Source organism: Chiloscyllium plagiosum, chromosome 20 (assembly GCF_004010195.1).
Source record: "Chiloscyllium plagiosum isolate BGI_BamShark_2017 chromosome 20, ASM401019v2, whole genome shotgun sequence".
Classification (NCBI taxonomy): domain Eukaryota; kingdom Metazoa; phylum Chordata; class Chondrichthyes; order Orectolobiformes; family Hemiscylliidae; genus Chiloscyllium; species Chiloscyllium plagiosum.
Window position 1 is genome coordinate 29,748,020 of NC_057729.1, and position 19,804 is coordinate 29,767,823.

Sequence of the window (19,804 nt, forward strand, 5' to 3'; positions counted from 1 at the left end):
CACTTTCCTGTTTGCAGGCACCCTCCTTTGAGATTGTTGCCATGTTCCTAACCTCCCTACACTCCAGGTCCTGCACCCTAATGCTACAGTCTGGGTTCCCATGCCCCTGCAGAGTTAGTTTAACCTCCCCCCCCCCAGAGCACTAGCAAACCTCCCACCAAGGGTACTGGTGCCCCTCAGGTTCAGGTGCACACCATCCTGTTTATAGAGGTCCCATGTTCCCCAGGAAGAACCCCAGTTATCCAAATACCGGGATCCCTCCCTCTTGCACCATCCCTGTAGCCACGCATTTAACTGTTCTCTCTCCCTATTCCTCGACTCTCTATCACGTGGCACGGGTAACAAACCAGAGACAACAACTCTGTTCGTTCTAACTTTGAGCTTCCAACCGAGCTCGCTGAAAGCCTGCCTAACATCCTCAGCGTTCCTTCTACCTATGTCATTGGTGCCAATGTGGACCACGACTTCGGGCTGTTCCCCCTCCCCCTGAAGGACCCGGAAAACACGATCAGAGACGTCACGTACCCCTGCACCTGGGAGGCAACATACCAAACGTGAGTCTCTCTCGCCCCCACAAAACCGCCTATCTGTGCCCTGAACTATCGAGTCCCCAATTACTATTGCTCTGCTCTTCTCCACCCTTCCCTTACTGCTATAAAGTTCACCAAAGAGGAAGAGAATAATAACAACTCCCCTTCAGAGACATCACAGTAGAACGAAAAGCCAATGGAGAGCTGCAGACTAGCATTTACAGGAACGCCACACACACTGATCAGATGAAGGGCTTAGTCTCCTGCTCCTCGGATGCCTCTTGACCGGCTGTTTTTCCAGCTCCACACTTTTCAACTCTGATCTCCAGCACCTGCAGTCCTCACTTTCTCTCAGACCAGATGCTCAACTACAGAAGCAACCACCTAAACACCACAAACGGAGCTGCATCAGGACATTATTTAAATGGGCCACAAAACACTGTGGTTTCCAGGAACTATGACAAGCTGAGGAAAAACACCTATACAATGTGTTCAAGAACAACGGTTATCCGATAAGCACAGTCCGCCAATTCCTGCTCAACAGACCTAAACATAAGACACACCATGTTCTGAGACTTTAGCCACTTTATATACAAAGACATTTCAGAGATGACGCCCAAACTACTTTGGCTCTTAGACATCATGGTGGTGCACAAACCTATCACCACACTGAAACAGCTCCTGATGAATCTGAAGAGCCCCGTATCCACAGCCAGAAGAATGAATGTCATATACAAAATAGCCTGTGAGGATTGCAACAAACATTATGTTGGACAGGTGGGCAGGAATCTAGCCACCTAAAGACATGACCAACTATCACTGGTATCCATACACACAGATGAAGAGAGACACCAGTTCGACTGGGACAATACATCCATCCTGGGTCAGGCCAAACCAAAGACATGCATGGAAATTCCTGGAGGCCTGGCATTCAAACTGGAACTCCATTAACATATAGATGTGGACCCCATTTACCCACCTCTCAGAAACAGACCGGAAATGATATCACCAACCACAACAGACCAAGACACACAAATAACAAGCGGGACAGAACATCAATGCTTCACCAGAGGCTCACTGATGATGTTACCCAGCATGCTGAAATGCCGGAGAACAAAGCCACCAGCTCAGCAAGCAAACTTACAACCTGAGCTAAAATCTTCTCCGAAATCTCAGGTATGAAATTACGCCATCACCTCACGTAATCATGAGATCTCTCACAATAGGAAACTGCACTTTAACATTTAAATGCATGTGAAAAAAAACCTTAAGATTCTAACTTAAGGGAAGGACCTTATAGTAGTAGCATGCAAACCTCCAAACTGGGGCGTTTACGTTCAAGTCTCTCCCAATTTAGAGGTGTGCCATAATGTCTCTGACCAGGATAATTGCAAGATATTGTCGAATTTGATGGTTTTTAAATGTAGTCATACAGACTATGATCATGATTTAAATGTGATAGCAACTTGTTTTTATATGACTAGTTATCAGATCTAGACTACGCATAATAGAAGTTAGCCAAACAGAAGGAGGTTCTCAGATGAACACAAGACAATTATTTTCAATCACCTCTGCCAAGCACAGTTATACCAGTGAAATAGAAATATTGTAATAGTACCTGGTGCCATAATTTTTTTCAAAGTACGCAGCTCTCAACCACACACTTTTTTTGCTTGGGAAAACCTGGAGGGCATGTGCATAAATTGCTCTTGAACATTCAAGTGCTCCATGGGAAATACACTAAATAATAAGACAGAAACAAACATGAAAAAATTAAAATGATCTTACAAATTATAAAAAGCAATAAATAAGCACTGTACAAATTTACAAAAGTTTTGGATTCAAACTTACTAAACTGAACTAACATACAATTGTACAGGAATAATTTTGTCAAAAAGTAAATTACAAATGACAGTATGTTTGCTACTGAGTTTATTTCATGTGTTCCAATGGAATTATAAAGATGTCTGCCATTCATAGAGTAGCTTTCAAAATTTCAACAAGTTCTAAACAGCTACACCCTGTGAAGTGCTTTTTTGAAATGCAGTCATTGCTACAGTAATAAACAAAAATTGACATTAAACAAATTCCCAGAAACAGCAATCAGATAATGATCTTGGATCTCAAAGCCAACCTTAGAAAGCCTTTAGCCTTAGTTTAACATTGCATGCAAAATCGACACTGCAGCACTCTCTCAGCATTGTTCTGAAGCATCAACCAAGTGACTTATCATTTATTAGCTCAAGGCTAAGTACTTTCCAGGTCTGACTGCTTTTAACAAGCTGCTTAATTATCAGGAATAGTATTTAGCACTTCACAATGAGCATACCCACTTCTTAGATTGGAGGGAAAGTCATTGATGAAGCAGTTGTAGATGGCTTGGCCTAGGATTCTATCCTGAAGAATTCCTAGAGGGATGTTATCGGCTGAGATGAACAACAAAATTTGTGAAAGGTATGACTCCACTCTTTGGAGAGCTTTCTTCTGATTTCCACTGACGTTTGCTAAGGCCTCTGATACCATACTTGGTTAAATGCAACCTTAATATCAAGTGGAGATACTCGAACTTGTTAAAATTAGAGTATGGTTTTTAATAAAAACATTCTCCTCACTTACACTTTCTGCATCCTCCATCCATGCATGCTTTCGATCTTCTTCTTCAACACCGATTCCAATAACTGCACGAATAATAGCCTGACAGGTGGCAACACTTCCTGCTCTATCACACTCTTCTGCATCCTGCAAAGGCAGCAAAACTATGTGAGCCACATTAAAGAATTAAAGCAAGATCTATATTACAGATAAACCAAACCAGTGATGTAGAATGAACAAACTTTAAAACTTTCAGTTGTTAATTTTTACTCAAGTAATTAAATAGAATTTCAAACAAACAATACGGAAATTTATTTGTATAGTTATTTAGGATATTATTTGTGCAACAAGATCCTCAGATTAAGTCGCAGTTCACATCCACCCATAGTCACCAAGATTTCCAAGACAGATTTAAAATAAAACCTAAGTATTAGAGCGTGATTTGTCCAAAGTATACATTGTATCAGAAATTGTTTATTCATTTTAATTCTGTAGAAATTTCCAGAGTATCTTCTTGCTGCAACCTTGTGCTATACAGAAGAGAGCATAGATTAAAATATGAACAACAAATACATCCTGATGCTATGTAATGGAAACCCATCGGATTCCAGTATACTGATGAAAATGCTTTAATAATTGTAATGACTCTAAAATGAATAATGTCCAAAAGTAGGATATTTCAAATCAGAATTGTTCCTCTATAAACAATCACGAATGGTTACGTTAAAGTTTTGTTGTAATTGCTCATTGACCACTTACCAAACCCTTCCAGAAATGATCAATAAACAATTGAGGAAAACAGGAACTACAAACTCTGATCAAGAACTCAGGTAACGGAAGTAAACAAAGGAACTATTGCAAATCTGTGTTATGCATTTCTAGCTTTTCAAATTATCATTTTATCATTTACGGCATACAACCAGGACTTCTGTACGAAGTACCGCAGAATATACAACAAACAGATATTGGTCTAGATCTTGCAATAAGCAATGAAGCAAGGGTCCTCCCAATACCTCAAATGAAGCCTTTTTGAGAGACCCAACATTCTCTGAATTTCATGAATTTCAATTCCATTGTTGTGCAAGTGACTGCACCATAGTTTAAGGGGAAATGCCAAAGAATTATAAGCCAGTTAGTCTTACTTCAGTGGTGGGCACATTGTTAGAATCAATTGAGAGAGATCAGATACATTGTCACTTAAAGGCACAGACTAGTCAGGGATAGTCAGCATGGCTTTGTTCAAGGAAGGTCACGATTTACAAGTGCAGATTATGTTGTCTATATGGACGTCAGTAAGGCACTTGACAAAGTCCCACATGGCAGACTAGACAATAAGTAAAAACCCATGATCCCAAGGGTAATTGTCAATGGCTACCCTTGAGAATGGAAAGCTGTTTCAAGTGGTGTTCCATAGCGATTGGTTTTGGGATCCCTGCTATTTGTTTTGTAAGTGAACGATTTAGACTTGAACATTTTGCACATTTGGGAAACCCACAGATGACAGAAAAATTGGCCGTATAGTGGATAGTGTAACGGATAACTGTAAGCTCCAAAGTGATGTGAAACGGGCAAGTAAGTGACAAATGGAGTTCAACTCTGATAAGTATGAGGTAATGCATTTAGGGAGGTCAAACAGTAAAAGGGAATATATAATAAACAAGAATATACAGAGGCAGATAAATGAAGTGAAAGACCTTGGCATGCAGAGTTCCCTGAAGGTCTCGTACAGGTAGATAATGTTGTAAAGATGACATATGGTTTCCTTCATTGGCAGAGGTATAGAGTACAAAAGCAGACATCTAATGATGAAACTGTATAAGGTACTGGCAAGGCAACAACTGTAGCACTATATGCAACTGAGGAAAATAACACATTCCTTACAAACAGATTAATGGTTCTGTTAAAACAATCAATAGATAACTCTCACACAAGCTCTGCTATTATCAGTTACAGCAATTTCTCAGTTACTAATTTACACATATTTCGACCAAAGCTTGTACAAAAAACACAACAATAGTGCACGTATTACAAAACAATTGTGCCAGATTATTTACAAATTTGGATGGTACAAATTATTTCATAATAACTGACTTGCTGTCAATTCTAAGTTTGGTAACAAATTTGTTTGCCTTTGTCAATATCAAATCATAAAATTTACAAAACAATTGCATGGTCACAACACAACTAAACATATAATTAAAAAAAAAACCCAATGAATACAGAAAATAAACCAATGACATGTTATGAAAAAAAAATTCTCAAAACATCCAAAGACTGTCAGAACATCTGGAGGAAGTTCACTGGTGAGTCAGACACTAAGCAAACATTTTACCATGAAATGTGCCTTTGATTAACTGAAGCAGTGAGCCAAATCTAAAAGTATGACAATCAATCCTGCACGCAATTGCCAGGGAGCAACAAGTTTTACATTGCTTTATTAATAAGCATTTTAAAAAAATCTTACTAGCCTCAATTACAATATAGGTCCAATCTGCTAGGTATACAAGATGTTAGATGACACTCAGAAAAGTACAACTAGTGCATAGGGCAGTTTCTAACATACAAGCTAAAAAATGTCTCAGCAGGCAAGAGAAATTAGTCATCTTTGTGCTTCTCACTAAAATGGCACACTTCCTCTTTTTGAATCATACAGTAAAGATACTCTTCAGTCCATTAGCTTTTTTTGTCAGTGCAAAGTTATAAAAAATCTGCACTAGTCCCACTTTGCAGCACTTTGGTCCACATTTCAAGTGCACATCCACATAATTTTTAAAGGTTATGAGAGTTCCAGTCTCAACCACCCTCCCAGGCAGTACGTTCCAAATTCCCACCACCCACAACATCACAACTCCATGTCAATCCACATCCTTAACTCATCTGCCTTACCTGTAACACTCTGAACATTAAAATGGAGGTCAATTAGCCTTGCCCTACTCCCTTGAACTCAACATGGCTGAAATCCCTTTGCCTTGGTTCTTTTAATAACATATGTCATGTCTTTATTTTATCAACTCTTCGTACCCCTCCCCCCAACCTTGCTAGCTGGTTTAAATTCCTCCCAACAGCACAAGTAAATTCACCCATGAGGGCAGATTTCACCTTTCCCAGAAATAGTCCTAGTGATTCAGAAATCTAAAACCCTCCTTTCCTGCGTCAACTCTTGAGCCATGCATTCATCTGCCTTTTTTTTTACTCGCAAAAACATGGCACGAGGGGTAATCCAGACCTTATAAGCTTTAAAATCCTGCTCTTTAGTCCTGCAGTCCCTAAATTCTTGATGCCTCATTCTACTGATATCATTGGTAGCAACGTATCTTGGCACCAGGGAGGCAACACACCATCCTGCAATCATGGCTGTGCCATAGAAACGTCTGCCTGCTCCTCTAACCAATGAATCCCCTCTCAGTATTGCTCCTGCTTTCTTCTTCCTCTCCTGTATAATCAGGCTACTTGTGGTGCCAGAGCCTGCCTCTTTCTGCAGTCCTTATCAGCTTCCAAAATGGAAAACCAATTTGTGACCCAGACCCAAGATTACCTGCCTGATTCTCTTCAACTGCCTGGCTTTCACCCATTCCTCTCTTTCCTCCTGTACCTTGAATTGCGATGTGACCACCCGCCTAAACTTGCGATCCATGTAACTTTCAGGGTTGTAGATGTGCCACAATATTTGCAGCCACTACTCCATCTCCAAAACACAAAGCTCAAGCTTTTAAAGTTGGGAGCACTTCAGAAAGGTCATCTAGAACACTGGTAGGATCTATTACTTCCCCCATGTGACAGGTCACACATTCGCCCTGGCTGACCTTACCTGAAATGACAAACTGAAACTTAACTGCTAACTTTTCAAATTACTTAAAGATACTCCTTTTTACTCAACTTTCGTCTTCTTATTCACTACCTTTTGCTTATCCCTGGTGCTTCTCTTTTAATCTCACAATAATATCCCAGCTCTTGGGCCTTTGTATGCTCCTTTCAACACTGATCTGTGAAAGTAATTAAGAAAACAAGACAGCAAAAAAACAAAAAGACCTCCAACCCAACTTCATCCAACTCCCACACTTACTAAACTGCCACCCTCCACCCACTGCTGATTGCACCCTGTTTAGATCATGTGGTTCTAAATAGCTAACTAAAACGATTGAGTGTAATTTGGTTACTATATTGGTCTACTATCAAACATTTTGGACGATACAAGGCACTAATAAAATTTTTTACTTCCTTTCTTTGAAGAATTTGTTTATAACAAAACAAATACTTTTAATCGCATATTCTCCACAACATCTGCCCAATCCTATCGCAAACAAAGCATTTCTGTCAGCTCGAAGCATCCAAAAAATTAAAACTTAAATCAAGGTGGTAAGGGTATAGTGACTGAAGGATTTCAGAGGTAAAGTTAAAACATATATTTATCATTTTATGTATAGAATATATATTCAAGCCTCCAGTCAATAAGGAGAGCAAAATTACACTTAAAAAAAATACATTTACATTGAGGTTGGTTTGGGGATTTTCCAGTGTTTTTGGAAAGTCAAGATTACCAATTCAGTTGCAGTTTATGATGTGCCGTGCAAAGGGACGGTGTTCCTTGAGATATAATAACCAAGTATTTGTAATTTGTAAGAATAAAGGGAGAATTGTTATGATTCTTTCTTCGAACCCAAAATTGAATATTTTCATGGGTATTGTAAAAACTAATGTAATGCAAGCATATTTTGGTAAAAGGTCAATCAGATTCTGGGAGTTTCAATATACACTGGACTTTGAAAGAAACTAAATAGGAAAGATCTCAAATATTTAAAAAAACATGAAATCTGCTGATGCCCTTTGTTTCCCTTTTTGAGAAAAGGTTTTGCAGGTTACTCAAGTTACCTTCACACTGAGGTATGAGAGAGAACTAATTCAATCTTCAAAGCTAATAGAATTTAAGATGGTCAAGTACTATCACCAAAATCACACTTTCTGCTTACTAACACCTGAAATGTTATGATCACAACTTGCTTTAAGCAGATTATGCTGAGAAATATATAATGGTAGGAGATCATGAACTTTTACTTTAGGACTATTACACTGCAAATATATCAGAGTCAATTAACTTAATTCAACATTTGACTCAACTCAATTGAAAAGCTCTGACTGATATTCACACCAACATTCAATTACCTGAATCCATTGTTCTCTATTAATTTCCACTCCATTAGCTCTTAGTGAAGTAATAGCTCTGTCAATAATTTTTTCAACCATCTGGGTATTCCCATTAGCTTCTTCTAGCTTTGCTGCAGTAATCCAAATATGCCTATCTGTTGGGATGTTTTCTCTTGCTTTGTTGAGCACTTTTCGTGCATTCTCATAGGTCTCCAATCTTGCTAAAGCAAGCCAAAGCTACAACAGAAAAATAATTTAAATTTAAGGTTCACAACTCTGAAACATCTGTTTGAAAAGACTATTCCTTAGTTTGAGGACTCACTAAACAAAATATAAAGAATTGTTATTATGAATTTTCAGAAAATAGGATCTTTTTACTCCTTCATACATACTTCAACACTTGTTGGGCAGCACTCAACAGCTCTACTGAGCATAATACGTGCATCTTCAGGTTCTTCAAGTTCAACTGCTGCTTTCCATAAACGCACTGAATTGGGCACATGCTCCAGGGCTGAAAACAAAACCATTTCATTTTATTGAGCAACATGATACGTGCACATTAAATAGTTCTGATAAAAAGCGGTGTTGGAAATGTACAGATCACTTAGCAAACTGCAAGTTTGAAATTTAGAACAAAGGTTAGAATATTTACTACATTTATGTAAGCCATGTTGATTTGAATGATATCGGCTCAATACATACCAGAAGCTCCCACATAACAAAAACCGCACAAGAACAAAGTAACATATATTTTGTAGATTACTTCAAATTTCACTGTACTGCCAGATCCCCAGAACACTAAGTGATTTTAACAGAAATAAACATCAGGTTTTTGATATGAACTCAGATTGCAAATTTCCTACATTGAAACTCTTAATCAGCCAAAGTCACACTGGATCATTTGCAATATAATCTAGAAACCTGAAATCCTGCTTCTGAAACCAGAATGGATTTTAAAAATTTATTATTTGTTTCACCATCATAAACCAACCAAGTAACAGTGATTGCAAGTTGACAGAATTAACAGAGCTTAAAAGTTAAGTTACCAAATAAACTATTGTATAGCTTAAAAAAACATTTACAGTTAAATCATTTTTCATGCAGAGTTTAGTTCTATTGTATAACCAACTATTGATTCTATGCGAAAACAATTAGAAAAATATATAAACCAGTTAAAACAAATTTGAACCAGCTTCAATGGGTCATAATTGCACTTTAGGTCAAAAGCAATGCTTCATATGTGTCCGTGTTAAAACCAAATTAAACAAAGTAATTTTGAAACTGTTCTTTTATGTTTCTTCAAGTCTCTGAAACATTTTTAAATGCATCTTTGATGCTAGATAGCATACAGCTATTAAATACTATCAGAACTACTAGAATGCAAGTTGACTTCCCATGATCAACTTTAATTAAGATACATCAGAAGTAGGAATCACCAAATCATTGCATAATTTAAGTTTACAAAACAAACAAAACTCATGAGATTGATTTTCATTAGTTTCACTCTCAATCATGCTTCTACTTATACATTATGCATGTTCCATTTATTTCAAAACCTCAATGTACTGTGAAAATTTTCACTGCAAAAGAGTCATGACTAACAAAAGATTTTCTATATAAAAACGTGTGGTTGCACTTCTCGCAATTGAAGAAGACCCGAAATGTTCTTCAGTTTCTTTCACATAAATCCACCCCATAAAGTTACAAATCATGCACCATTGTAATTGGCCAGTGAAATAACAACCATCCTCAATTTGAGACAATGGAAGTAATTGAACTTGAAGAAATAATTAAAACATTGGAAGACCTAAAGTAAAAACTAACAAATGAATGCCTCCAAAATACAGCATGCATGTTATCCACCATGCTCTTAACTACATGATAAATAATCAATTCTTCCCAACATTACAAGATTTCTTCTGAACTTTATCTAAACATGTTTGTCCAAATCAGCTCAGTGGACACACCGCTGCTAAATGCCAGACAGTGAAGAAGGATATGGTGCCAGAAATTGACATACATTTCAGGGAGGGTCAAAAATGAAAAGCCAAATCAGTTGAGTGTTTCTTTTTTGTTTCTTCATGCTAAACTGAAATGCTTTCTTGGGCTTTCTCAGTAAAGTACTTAACTACCTGTCCTTCAGATCTGTTTTGTAACATGAAATGGATGATAGAGGAGAACAAGTAAAATGCTATTAGAATTAGACATTGTTTATTCACTAATGGAATGCAAGTGACCAATGCTTGCAGCACCAAATTTAAAGGACTGTTAAGAATTAATCACATTGCTTTTGCTCTGGAATAACATGGACAGAAGATCAAGTAAAGATTGTAGTTTTAAATTCCTAAAAGGATAACAGTGAACTAAATGAGTTTTTATAACAATAGCTTGATGGTCAAAAGCAAAATTAAACATTGCTGAAATAGGAAAAATGGTAAGAATTCGTTACATCAAGCAGCATCTATCAAGGAGATAGCATGATCACTTAGGCTGCACTTGCTGACACCAGCACATGCGCTATGCACCTTCTTAAACTTTTACATGCATATTTAAACAGATTCAAGTTTGTAAGAGAGGTGTGGCTGTGAAAGTGAGTGGGTGCATGCATGACTGCACTGAGTGGGGGGAGGGTAGGAAGAGGGTTGGAATAGAAAGGGTGGGAGGGGTCATTGCAGGGAATAAGATAGATCAGCACGGAAGGAGGTAGAGAGTTGAAATAACAAGCAGCGGAAGTTCATGCTTTAGTCTCAATGCCTTGTAGAGCAAATACAATCACCCAGTCAGTGACAACTATCCCCTTAGCAGGGGAAACCAATGAGAAGGGGACTGAGGGTATTGTTCTTAAAGGCATGCAGTACATGGAAAAATGTAAATGGGCTTGTAGCACAGATTGAAATTGTCAAGTACAATGTTGTAGGTATCAAAGACATGGCTGCAAGGGTATCAGGACTGGGAACTAAATATCCATGAATATGAGTCCTAGCAAAAGCACAGGCAGATGGACAGAGGGGGGTGGCGTTGCCTTGTTATTAGGAAATGAAGTTAAATCGATGGCAAGAAAAGATATAGATTTGGAAGGTGTGGAAACTATATGGATAGAGTTGAAAGGAAAAAAAAGACTGAGTGTTATATGGAGGCCTCTTAGTAGTAGTCAGGTTCTGGGGAAGAAAATATATCATGAGAGAGAGAAAAGCATGTAAAAAAGGCACTACTACAATAATCATAGTGGACTTCAATATGCGGGTGGATGGGAAAATCAGGTTGGTAGGGCACTTCATGAAAAGGAATCCATGGAATATCTACGAGATGGTGTTTTCAGAGCAGCTTGTGATAGAGCTCATTAAGGAACAGGGAATTTTGGAATTAGTGATGTATATATGAGAGATTTGATTAGGGACGAGAGTGTGGTGCTGAAAAAGCACAGCAGGTCAGGCAGCATCACAGGAGCAGGAGAATCGATGTTTCGGGCATACGCCCTTCATCAGCATCTGAAGTCCTCACTTTCTACCAGATCTGATTAGGGAGCAGAGTATGTATGGGGGCATGAGGAGTGGAAAAATGAGAAAAAGGAAAACCTATCTTGATGGTCACAGCAACTGAAGCTAGCTTAATTTTCATCATGATTTATTAATTAATTGAATTTAAATCCAATCTTGGAGGGAAGCGAGCTCATATCTTTGCAGCATTCGAGCCTTTCGTTTACTGGCTCAGTAGCATTACCCCGTCATGGTTGGAAGTCATTGGTACAGGTTCACTTTGGGAGGGGGTGCAAAGTAGGCTTCAATCATCCATTTGTTACCCATTCTATACTCTGCTGATTTTACTTTCCATTGGTCCCTGCAGCAATGCAATTGTTTTTAATTCTTAACAGATATCAGTTTGATCTATCACTGATATTGGCAATTTAGTGCCTATTAATTGACAATATAGCTGGGGAATGGCACCCATAACAACTCGATTGAAATTGGATGATTATTTTACACAGGACCCTTGCTGCTAAGAAAGAAGACTTTCTACCTGAGATTTGGTTACGTAATACAATGGTGAATAATGTACTACCTACTCAGTAGGTTGGAGTTTTGATAAGTTCAGATACATAAGACAAACAGTTTAAATGCAAACCTGGTACTCACCTTTTCTCAAAACCCGTTTCTTGGCTCTAATGTCAGTTTCCAATTCTGCTGCTCGTATGTATATACGCACAGATTGTGGCAGATGTCGGACTGCATTTGCTACTACTGCTTTAGCTGTGTCACCAGGCTGCAGTCGGGCTGCTTCCAACCAAACATCTTCACTCTAGAAACATACAACACAATTTACCAGAAATAAAATCAACTTTGTTTACTTCATAATTCCCAACCAACCATAATGTTGCATTAAGGTATCTGTTCACCCTTATAACATTGACAAATATATAAAACACCTTTAACACAGAAAGAGTTGCCAAATATTTCATGGAATGGTGATCATAAAATAAATTCATAATGCTTATTCAAAGTGAGTTAAAAGACAATTCGTCTTCATGCTACTTATATTATTAAATACTTAAATTTTCTGATTAGTAAAAAATATTTTGTTTCAGGTTCCTACAGATTACTGGTTAAAGACAATTCTTTCCATTTTATAACACAGCCCTCTATTGAAAAGCCATCCAAACTACCCCAATCTCGTAACTAAATAATTTGTATATCCATTAGCTATTTGTTCATGCTAACTATTCTTGAATACCTGGGGGTCTGTGGCAGTTGCTAATGCAGACCTAGTTAATGATACAGCTAGCAACTGCCAACTAATCTTTTCCATGGAGGTCACTGTAACAAATTGATGTCACAACATCAATTACTCAGAAAACACAGTCAGAACCAGAATTTTTCGCTGAGTTTCTGCTGCCAAGCAATTACTTACAAGAAATAAAAAGTTATGGATATATATAGAAATTACTGGAATATACTGCAGCTTCTTAATGCAACTAATACAAAGCTATCAATAAATATATATATGACACTTATTACATATTATAAAATGAAATACATACTACCATACCCTGAAATACAATCTGATAAAGAAATCAAATCAAGTCTTCTTCAAATGAAATACCAAAGTGAAAAGCACATTCAAGGGCAAATATCAAGCACCTGAAAATACTGAATACCTTTGGGCACATCTCTGTTCCTTTCATAATTAGGTTCCTGGCCACCTGCAGTTTTCCGGTTACTTCCTCAAGCCTTGCAGATGCAATCCATGCTGGAGGGTGATGAGGATTGGTCTCACGTACCGACTTAAGCAGCAATCTGGCTTTTTTAATGTCACTGTTACAAGAATATACAATTTAACATTTTTCTTTTTTCCAAATTCTTAAATATTACTGATGAAGTAGCACATTTAAAATGGAATCATGAAAACATTTGCACTTCTGGTTGGTGTATTTTAGTAGTAGTCACTCGTTTGTAAAAAAAAAAGTAGCAATAAAAAAAATCAAGAATATCAAAGTCATGATCAATTTTGATGAAGCAAGTCAGTTTGTCAAACCTGCTCCATTTATTCAGACACAAATTTCCTACTTAACCTCTTCACAGTATAATGATGCTAATTGTTATTTTGTGAAACAAGTGCTAAAGCGGCATTTCGGCTCTTACTATTAAAATTCTTTACCTGCAAATATAGCTGAGATATATTTGAGAGATATTACCACTGTTGCTAATATTACTAATTTCTTTCTACAAAGTTTTAACAGAAATATCTTAAGTCTTGTTTGCATTTAATTTTGACTTAAGCTTGTACATATTATTTACATGCAAATGGACGGAATAGAAAAAGAATAACACTAGCAACTGTCAAGAACAAGACTTTGCTGTGCTTGCTTAACAGTAGGAAGGAACAGAATGAGTAAAAAAAATCAAAACAGGTCTCACATCACAATAGATTGCACAATTGAATTTCTCATGATGGACAAAGGTGGATAAGACCGTGGATCATTCAGATTTAGTTTTAAATAAATTTTTAGACCTTTCCATAAAGCTACAGCAGTTAATCAGCATCAAGCAGGGTGCTAATCCAATGGTTAATAGCAGAGGAATCTTGGGTAAATTTCTGGCGAGGCTCAGGGAATCAAGCTGAAACTTCCTGATCAAGAACCGCTTGTGTATGACTCAGTGCTTTCCTCAGGTCCCCAAGAACACAATGGTAAATGTCTCAACACTTCCAGGCCAAAGATCCTATTAAATAATTTGCAATGTTTCTGCTGTATGTTCAACAGCATGTGAATACAAAAAAAGTTAAAACCTTTGCTACTGTGATTTTAGGTTTACCTTCTGAACTGGAGATTTTCTTCTTGCACAAATGTAGGAAATTAAAATAGGTAAAATATGATTTTTGTTATTGTAATGGTTGGTTACTGTGTGTACACAAGTGGTAAACAGAAAACACTGCTAGTGAGTTTAAAAGTAGAATAATTTAGATTAATTATCTGAACTACTTGTGTATAACATATGCAGTCAGATACAAATGTGATCTTTTGACTTCGAAGTTGTTTGAATTTAGATTCATATCCACTTACTTAATATCTCCACCGTGAGTTGGAATCATCGAGTTCAAGTCGGTGAGATAGCCTTTAGGGTCAACAACAGTTTGTCCACTGACAGAATCGGACACCTCAAATAAAGAAAACAATTACACTTACGTTATCCAGGACAACTTTTTTTTTATAAAAAAGTGTATTTTTTAGGTTCTATAGTTCTATTCAATAATCCAGTTAAGTTCTTAATAATATTGGAAACAAAGCATCTTGTGTTTTACTGCATACACTTAGTCACTTTTAGTCTGGTACATTATCCAGACTGTAATTCACCTACTTGGCTCAGCCTCATATCCATCAAGGTGTTTCGGGCTTGACCAATTTTTCTCATGTCCAGTTCTCCTGATCCTGGTGTCATAAGGCCGGGTGTCATTCCACCTGGGTATGGTGTATTCAAGCCACCAGGATAAGGCGATGTCAAACCAGAAAATTGCTACAATTAAAACATCACATATCAAACTCTGCATTGAAATATCAAACAATATGTAACCGTAGTAAGAAATCCAATACTTTCTTTACAAATTACACCAAAATTACTTTTTCTACTAAATAAATTAAAATCTAAAATTAGGTTTGTCTTATTTCAGATCAGATTCAACTCGAAGTAAACTTATTTTGAAAATTAAAAATATCCAACTCTAAGTTATTAAAAACTCTTCAAACTTAAGCAACTCATTGACAAGACTATCAGTGGAAACAAAGTAATGTTAGGTACATGATAACTTATTTTCAGTTTTTTCTTCTAACATGGCACATCCTGTTCACTCAGTTAAAGAACAATCTCAGATTTATATTCTGTTTTACTCAATCAGGATTCATTCTGTTTACCCATATAATTGCAAGAGATGAGAACACAGAATTTCAAAATAAGGTTATGTTGAACCAGTTCCACCATTCGAAATGATCTTCTATTCAAATTCAAATTCTGCTCCCCAGATTTTTAATTCCCAAGACATCTAAAATATGTTTATTTTAACCTTAAATTCATTCAATGATGGAGCATTCACAATACCTTTGGGGTAATATATTCAAAAACTTCAAAATCCTCAGATAAGGAGAAATTTCTTCAAAACCATAAATGATCCTGCTGTTAACAGAGACCTGTGCATCCTTGCTGTGGATTTCCCAGCCAACAGAAACAATGTTTCATCTACTACATCAAGTTTTTTTCTGAATCTTGAAGATTTCAATGAGATTGCCGGTCATTCTTCCATGCTTTAGAAAATATTGGCCCAATTTACGCAGCCTCTCATCACTGAGCAATTATTTCATCCCACAGATTAATCTTGTGATCTTTCACTGTAATGCTTTCAATGCAAGAATATCCTACCTAAACATGGAACCCAAACTGCACATAGTATTTCAAGTGTGGCCTCTCCAATGTGCTGTACCTCTGCAGCAATTTTGAAAAAAAAATTTATATAATCCCCTTCCAACAAAGACCAACTGGCATTCACCTTCAAAACTGACTGGCTCTGCATGCTAACTTGAGATCCTTGCAAAAGTCATCCAAATCTGAAAAAAAATGTTTCATATCTCTAAGAAAGATTTTGCTTTTCCATTCTTACAATCAAAATAAATGATCTCACTTTGGCTTTTTTATACTTAGCCTAGCACCTTGATGCCCACTTATTCTAACTGTCTCTTTGCAGATTGTGTGTGTCATCTTGCACTGCTCCTTTAACAAGGTAATGTTGTTTTTGGTTATTCTTCCAGAGAGGTCAGAAACACATCGATTCCGAAATGCCTGGGTTTACCGACTTGAAGCTTTTAAATTTTTAAACAAATACTTGTGAAACAAAAGGGGAGTGGCCAGTTCTTCCTGCTCAGTTTCTCTCTGGTTTGGTTTGGTTTTAGCAAACAAACAGTTTTTTTTTAGGCTGTTGGTCAATGAAATAACTACTTGGAAGGTGTCCCATGCTGAATCTCTCTCTCCTGCAAGACCCTGTGTTTGATTTAACCCTTTTTTGCCAAAGGGGGTTCATGTGGCTCAAAAGGTAGAAGACAGAGGGTGGTGGTGGAGGGTTGTTTTTCAGACTGGAGGCATGTGACCAGTGGAGTGCCACAAGGATCGGTGTTGGGTCCTCTACTTTTTGTCATGGATCGGGTAAATAGGTAAAATCTTTTCCCTGGGGTCGGGAGTCCAGAACTAGAGGGCATAGGTTTAGGGTGAGAGGGGAAAGATATAAAAGAGACCTAAGGGGCAACATTTTCATGCAGAGGGTGGTACGTATATCGAATGAGCTGCCAGAAGATGTGGTGGAGGCTGGTATAATTGCAACATTTAAGAGGCATTTGGATGCGTATATGAATAGGAAGGGTTTGGAGGAATATGGGCCGGGTGCTGGCAGATGGGACTAGATTGGGTTGGGGTATCTGGTCGGCATGGACGGGTTGGACCGAAGGGTCTGTTTCCATGCTGTACATCTCTATGACTCTATGTGGATTGTTGCAGGAATTTGGAACAGCATCATTACGTTGCAATAGAGTCGATTGGGTTTTTAAATAGTTATGTTATTCATTTCTGTTCTCTTTTGTTTGCGTTTCATTCAGTAATCTTGCAAATAAATTTTGTTTTGTTTAAAACTAACTGGTTGGGCCAATAGCATCACTTCCGGAATATCCACTTTACACCTGCTTAAAACAACTAGCAAAGTTAGGGTCTGGGCTACTTCCTTGAGCTGTTTTGAAGGGGTCCATAACAATCTTCATGGTTGCATTCCAACCTACTTTTGTGTTGTCACCAAACTTAGATATCTCAGTCTGTCTTTAATATAAATTGTAAACTGCTCAGCCTCCAGGGCAGATTTCTACAATATGCCACTAGTCATAGTGTGTAAACTTGAAAAGCTGTAACTTTTCCTTCCTCTGTTTCATGTCCATTAATCAATCTATCCTTGCTAATTTATTGCCCCCAACTCAATGAGTCGTTGGTGTGACACCTTGCCAAAATCATTTTATAAATTAAAGTAAACTACATCTGTTTCCTTTATCCAACCAACTAGTCATAACTTCAAAAGAACTAAAATTTGTCAAACAACGTCTTTATTTTCTAAACCCATGCTGCCTCACTCTAATCACACTACACATTTCCAAATGCACTGCTAGTAGACTTTGTTAATAATCAATTCTAGCTTGCTCCCAATGGCTCATGACAGTATTTTTCCCAGTCTTCTCATACCCTCATTTACTGAATAGCATTATCACATTTCTTCACTTTCAATTTGCTAGAACTGCTCCCAAAATCCAGGAATTTTGGAAAATCATAGCCAGCACAACCACTAAATCTTCAGACATCCCTTAGAATCCGAGGAAGAATGCCATGAGAACCTGGATCTGTCAAATTTTATTCCTTGGAGTTTCTCCATTACTACTACTTTGCTGCCATTAGTCACCTTAATTTCCTCATTCTAATCAGCCCCAAGCTTATCTATTTTTGGTATGCAAATAGTGTGTTCTACCATGAAGAAATATTTCACCTCCTTTCAATATCATTGCCACTTTCTTATCCTGCATGATAATTTCTCCTAGTTTTTGCTTGTATGGGGGCAATGTTTACTTTAACTACTGTCTTAATTTTAATATAATTATAAAGCTCTTGCAATCTATTTCTGTACTCCTGGCTAGATTACCTTCATTTCCTGGTTTTTCATGTTTTTAACTAAACTTTTTGCTGACTCTTCATTAGTTTCTAAATCATTCCAATTATCAGGCATATTTCTATTGTTTGCAACGTTATAACCCTTCTCAATGTAATAATACAGTTGTTAGGTTCTTTTCCCGAGGTTTCACATGAGATGCAATTCGCATACACCAATTTATGTAAACAGTTAAAGATTATTAATGCTTGTACAAGCTAGGTGACCCCTTCGACCCTCTTCACAGGCATGTGAAGTTGGGTCAAAGTGAGGCCCTGAACAAAGAAAACGCACTCCCTTTATACAGGTCAATTCATAATGCTCACAGATACTTTGGCCACTCCCTTAGTCACATGCCACTCAAGACAGCCCCCAGTCACTCCCTCAAATCACATGTTACCACAGGTACAATGGTAGCATGAGGTCATCCTCAGAGATAATGTAAATTTAAATGCCCAATCCTGGGGAATTGTTATGCAAATAATTTCCAGAGTCGGTGATTCCCCAAGACAATGCAGGTGCGACATACCTAGTTTCAGGGGATGGCTATGAAAGCATTTCTGAATGGAAGAAATTGAATAATAGTTTAATTTGATAATAGTAGGGGAAGTAGTAGCAAATGACTGTCTACATGGAGTGAGAGTTGTCCGCATTCCTGCATGAATATCAGCCCCACCCACTTCCAGAATATTCAGTCAGTGCAGTTTAACCCTTTAATATTACATTAGTCCAGAGAGATATTCCAATTTAATCTTTTAACATTACACAGTTAATGTCTTTAGTAAATCACAGTTGGATCTATCAATCAGTTTTATTTGAAAACAATTTTTTTCAAACATTTCAAAACATTTCTTGAAATGTTTCCCACAGTTTATTTGCCCCACATCTTTTTAGTAGGTTTACCCATCAAACTTAGCTAGCTCTGCCCACATACCTAAGTAAGTGGCTTTAAGATTTTTGTTTGTATGCTTTGCCCCTTTCTTGTCACACACTGGTTACCAGCATTTGCATTGTTACCTTGCACTACCACTTTACCCTTTTTTAACTTTTGAAATCTCCATAGTCAGAGTCATACAGCGCAGAAACAAATCCTTCGGACCGACTCGTCCGCACTGACCAGACGGTCCAATGTGACTTTGTCCCATATGCCAGCGTTTGGCCCACATTCTTTTAAACCCTTCCTATGTATTTAACTCTCATTTTATTTATCTCATGCCAAATCGCTTGAGACTCAGGTCGTAATTCAGAGATCATCATCTTGCGGTTTTGCTTTTCAATTTAGCCTCGAGCTGTTAAGACTCCCTTAGCCAAACTTCTGTCAGTATGTC

The 19,804-nt window shown here is 37.5% G+C and overlaps 1 protein-coding gene across 1 annotated transcript in view; it reads right to left on the reverse strand.

The window, feature by feature from the left end:
* The window catches only part of prpf6 (PRP6 pre-mRNA processing factor 6 homolog (S. cerevisiae)), a 52,117-nt gene that overhangs the window by 17,228 nt on the left and 15,085 nt on the right, over positions 1-19,804 (reverse strand). Inside the window, exons 6-13 of the mRNA XM_043710399.1 lie at positions 15,116-15,271; positions 14,821-14,915; positions 13,417-13,573; positions 12,398-12,560; positions 8,657-8,775; positions 8,283-8,501; positions 3,147-3,269; positions 2,149-2,270 (exon numbers count right to left, since the gene is read on the reverse strand). Of these exons, the coding sequence (XP_043566334.1) occupies positions 2,149-2,270; positions 3,147-3,269; positions 8,283-8,501; positions 8,657-8,775; positions 12,398-12,560; positions 13,417-13,573; positions 14,821-14,915; positions 15,116-15,271 (1,154 nt within the window). The remainder of the gene's footprint in view (positions 1-2,148; positions 2,271-3,146; positions 3,270-8,282; positions 8,502-8,656; positions 8,776-12,397; positions 12,561-13,416; positions 13,574-14,820; positions 14,916-15,115; positions 15,272-19,804) is intronic.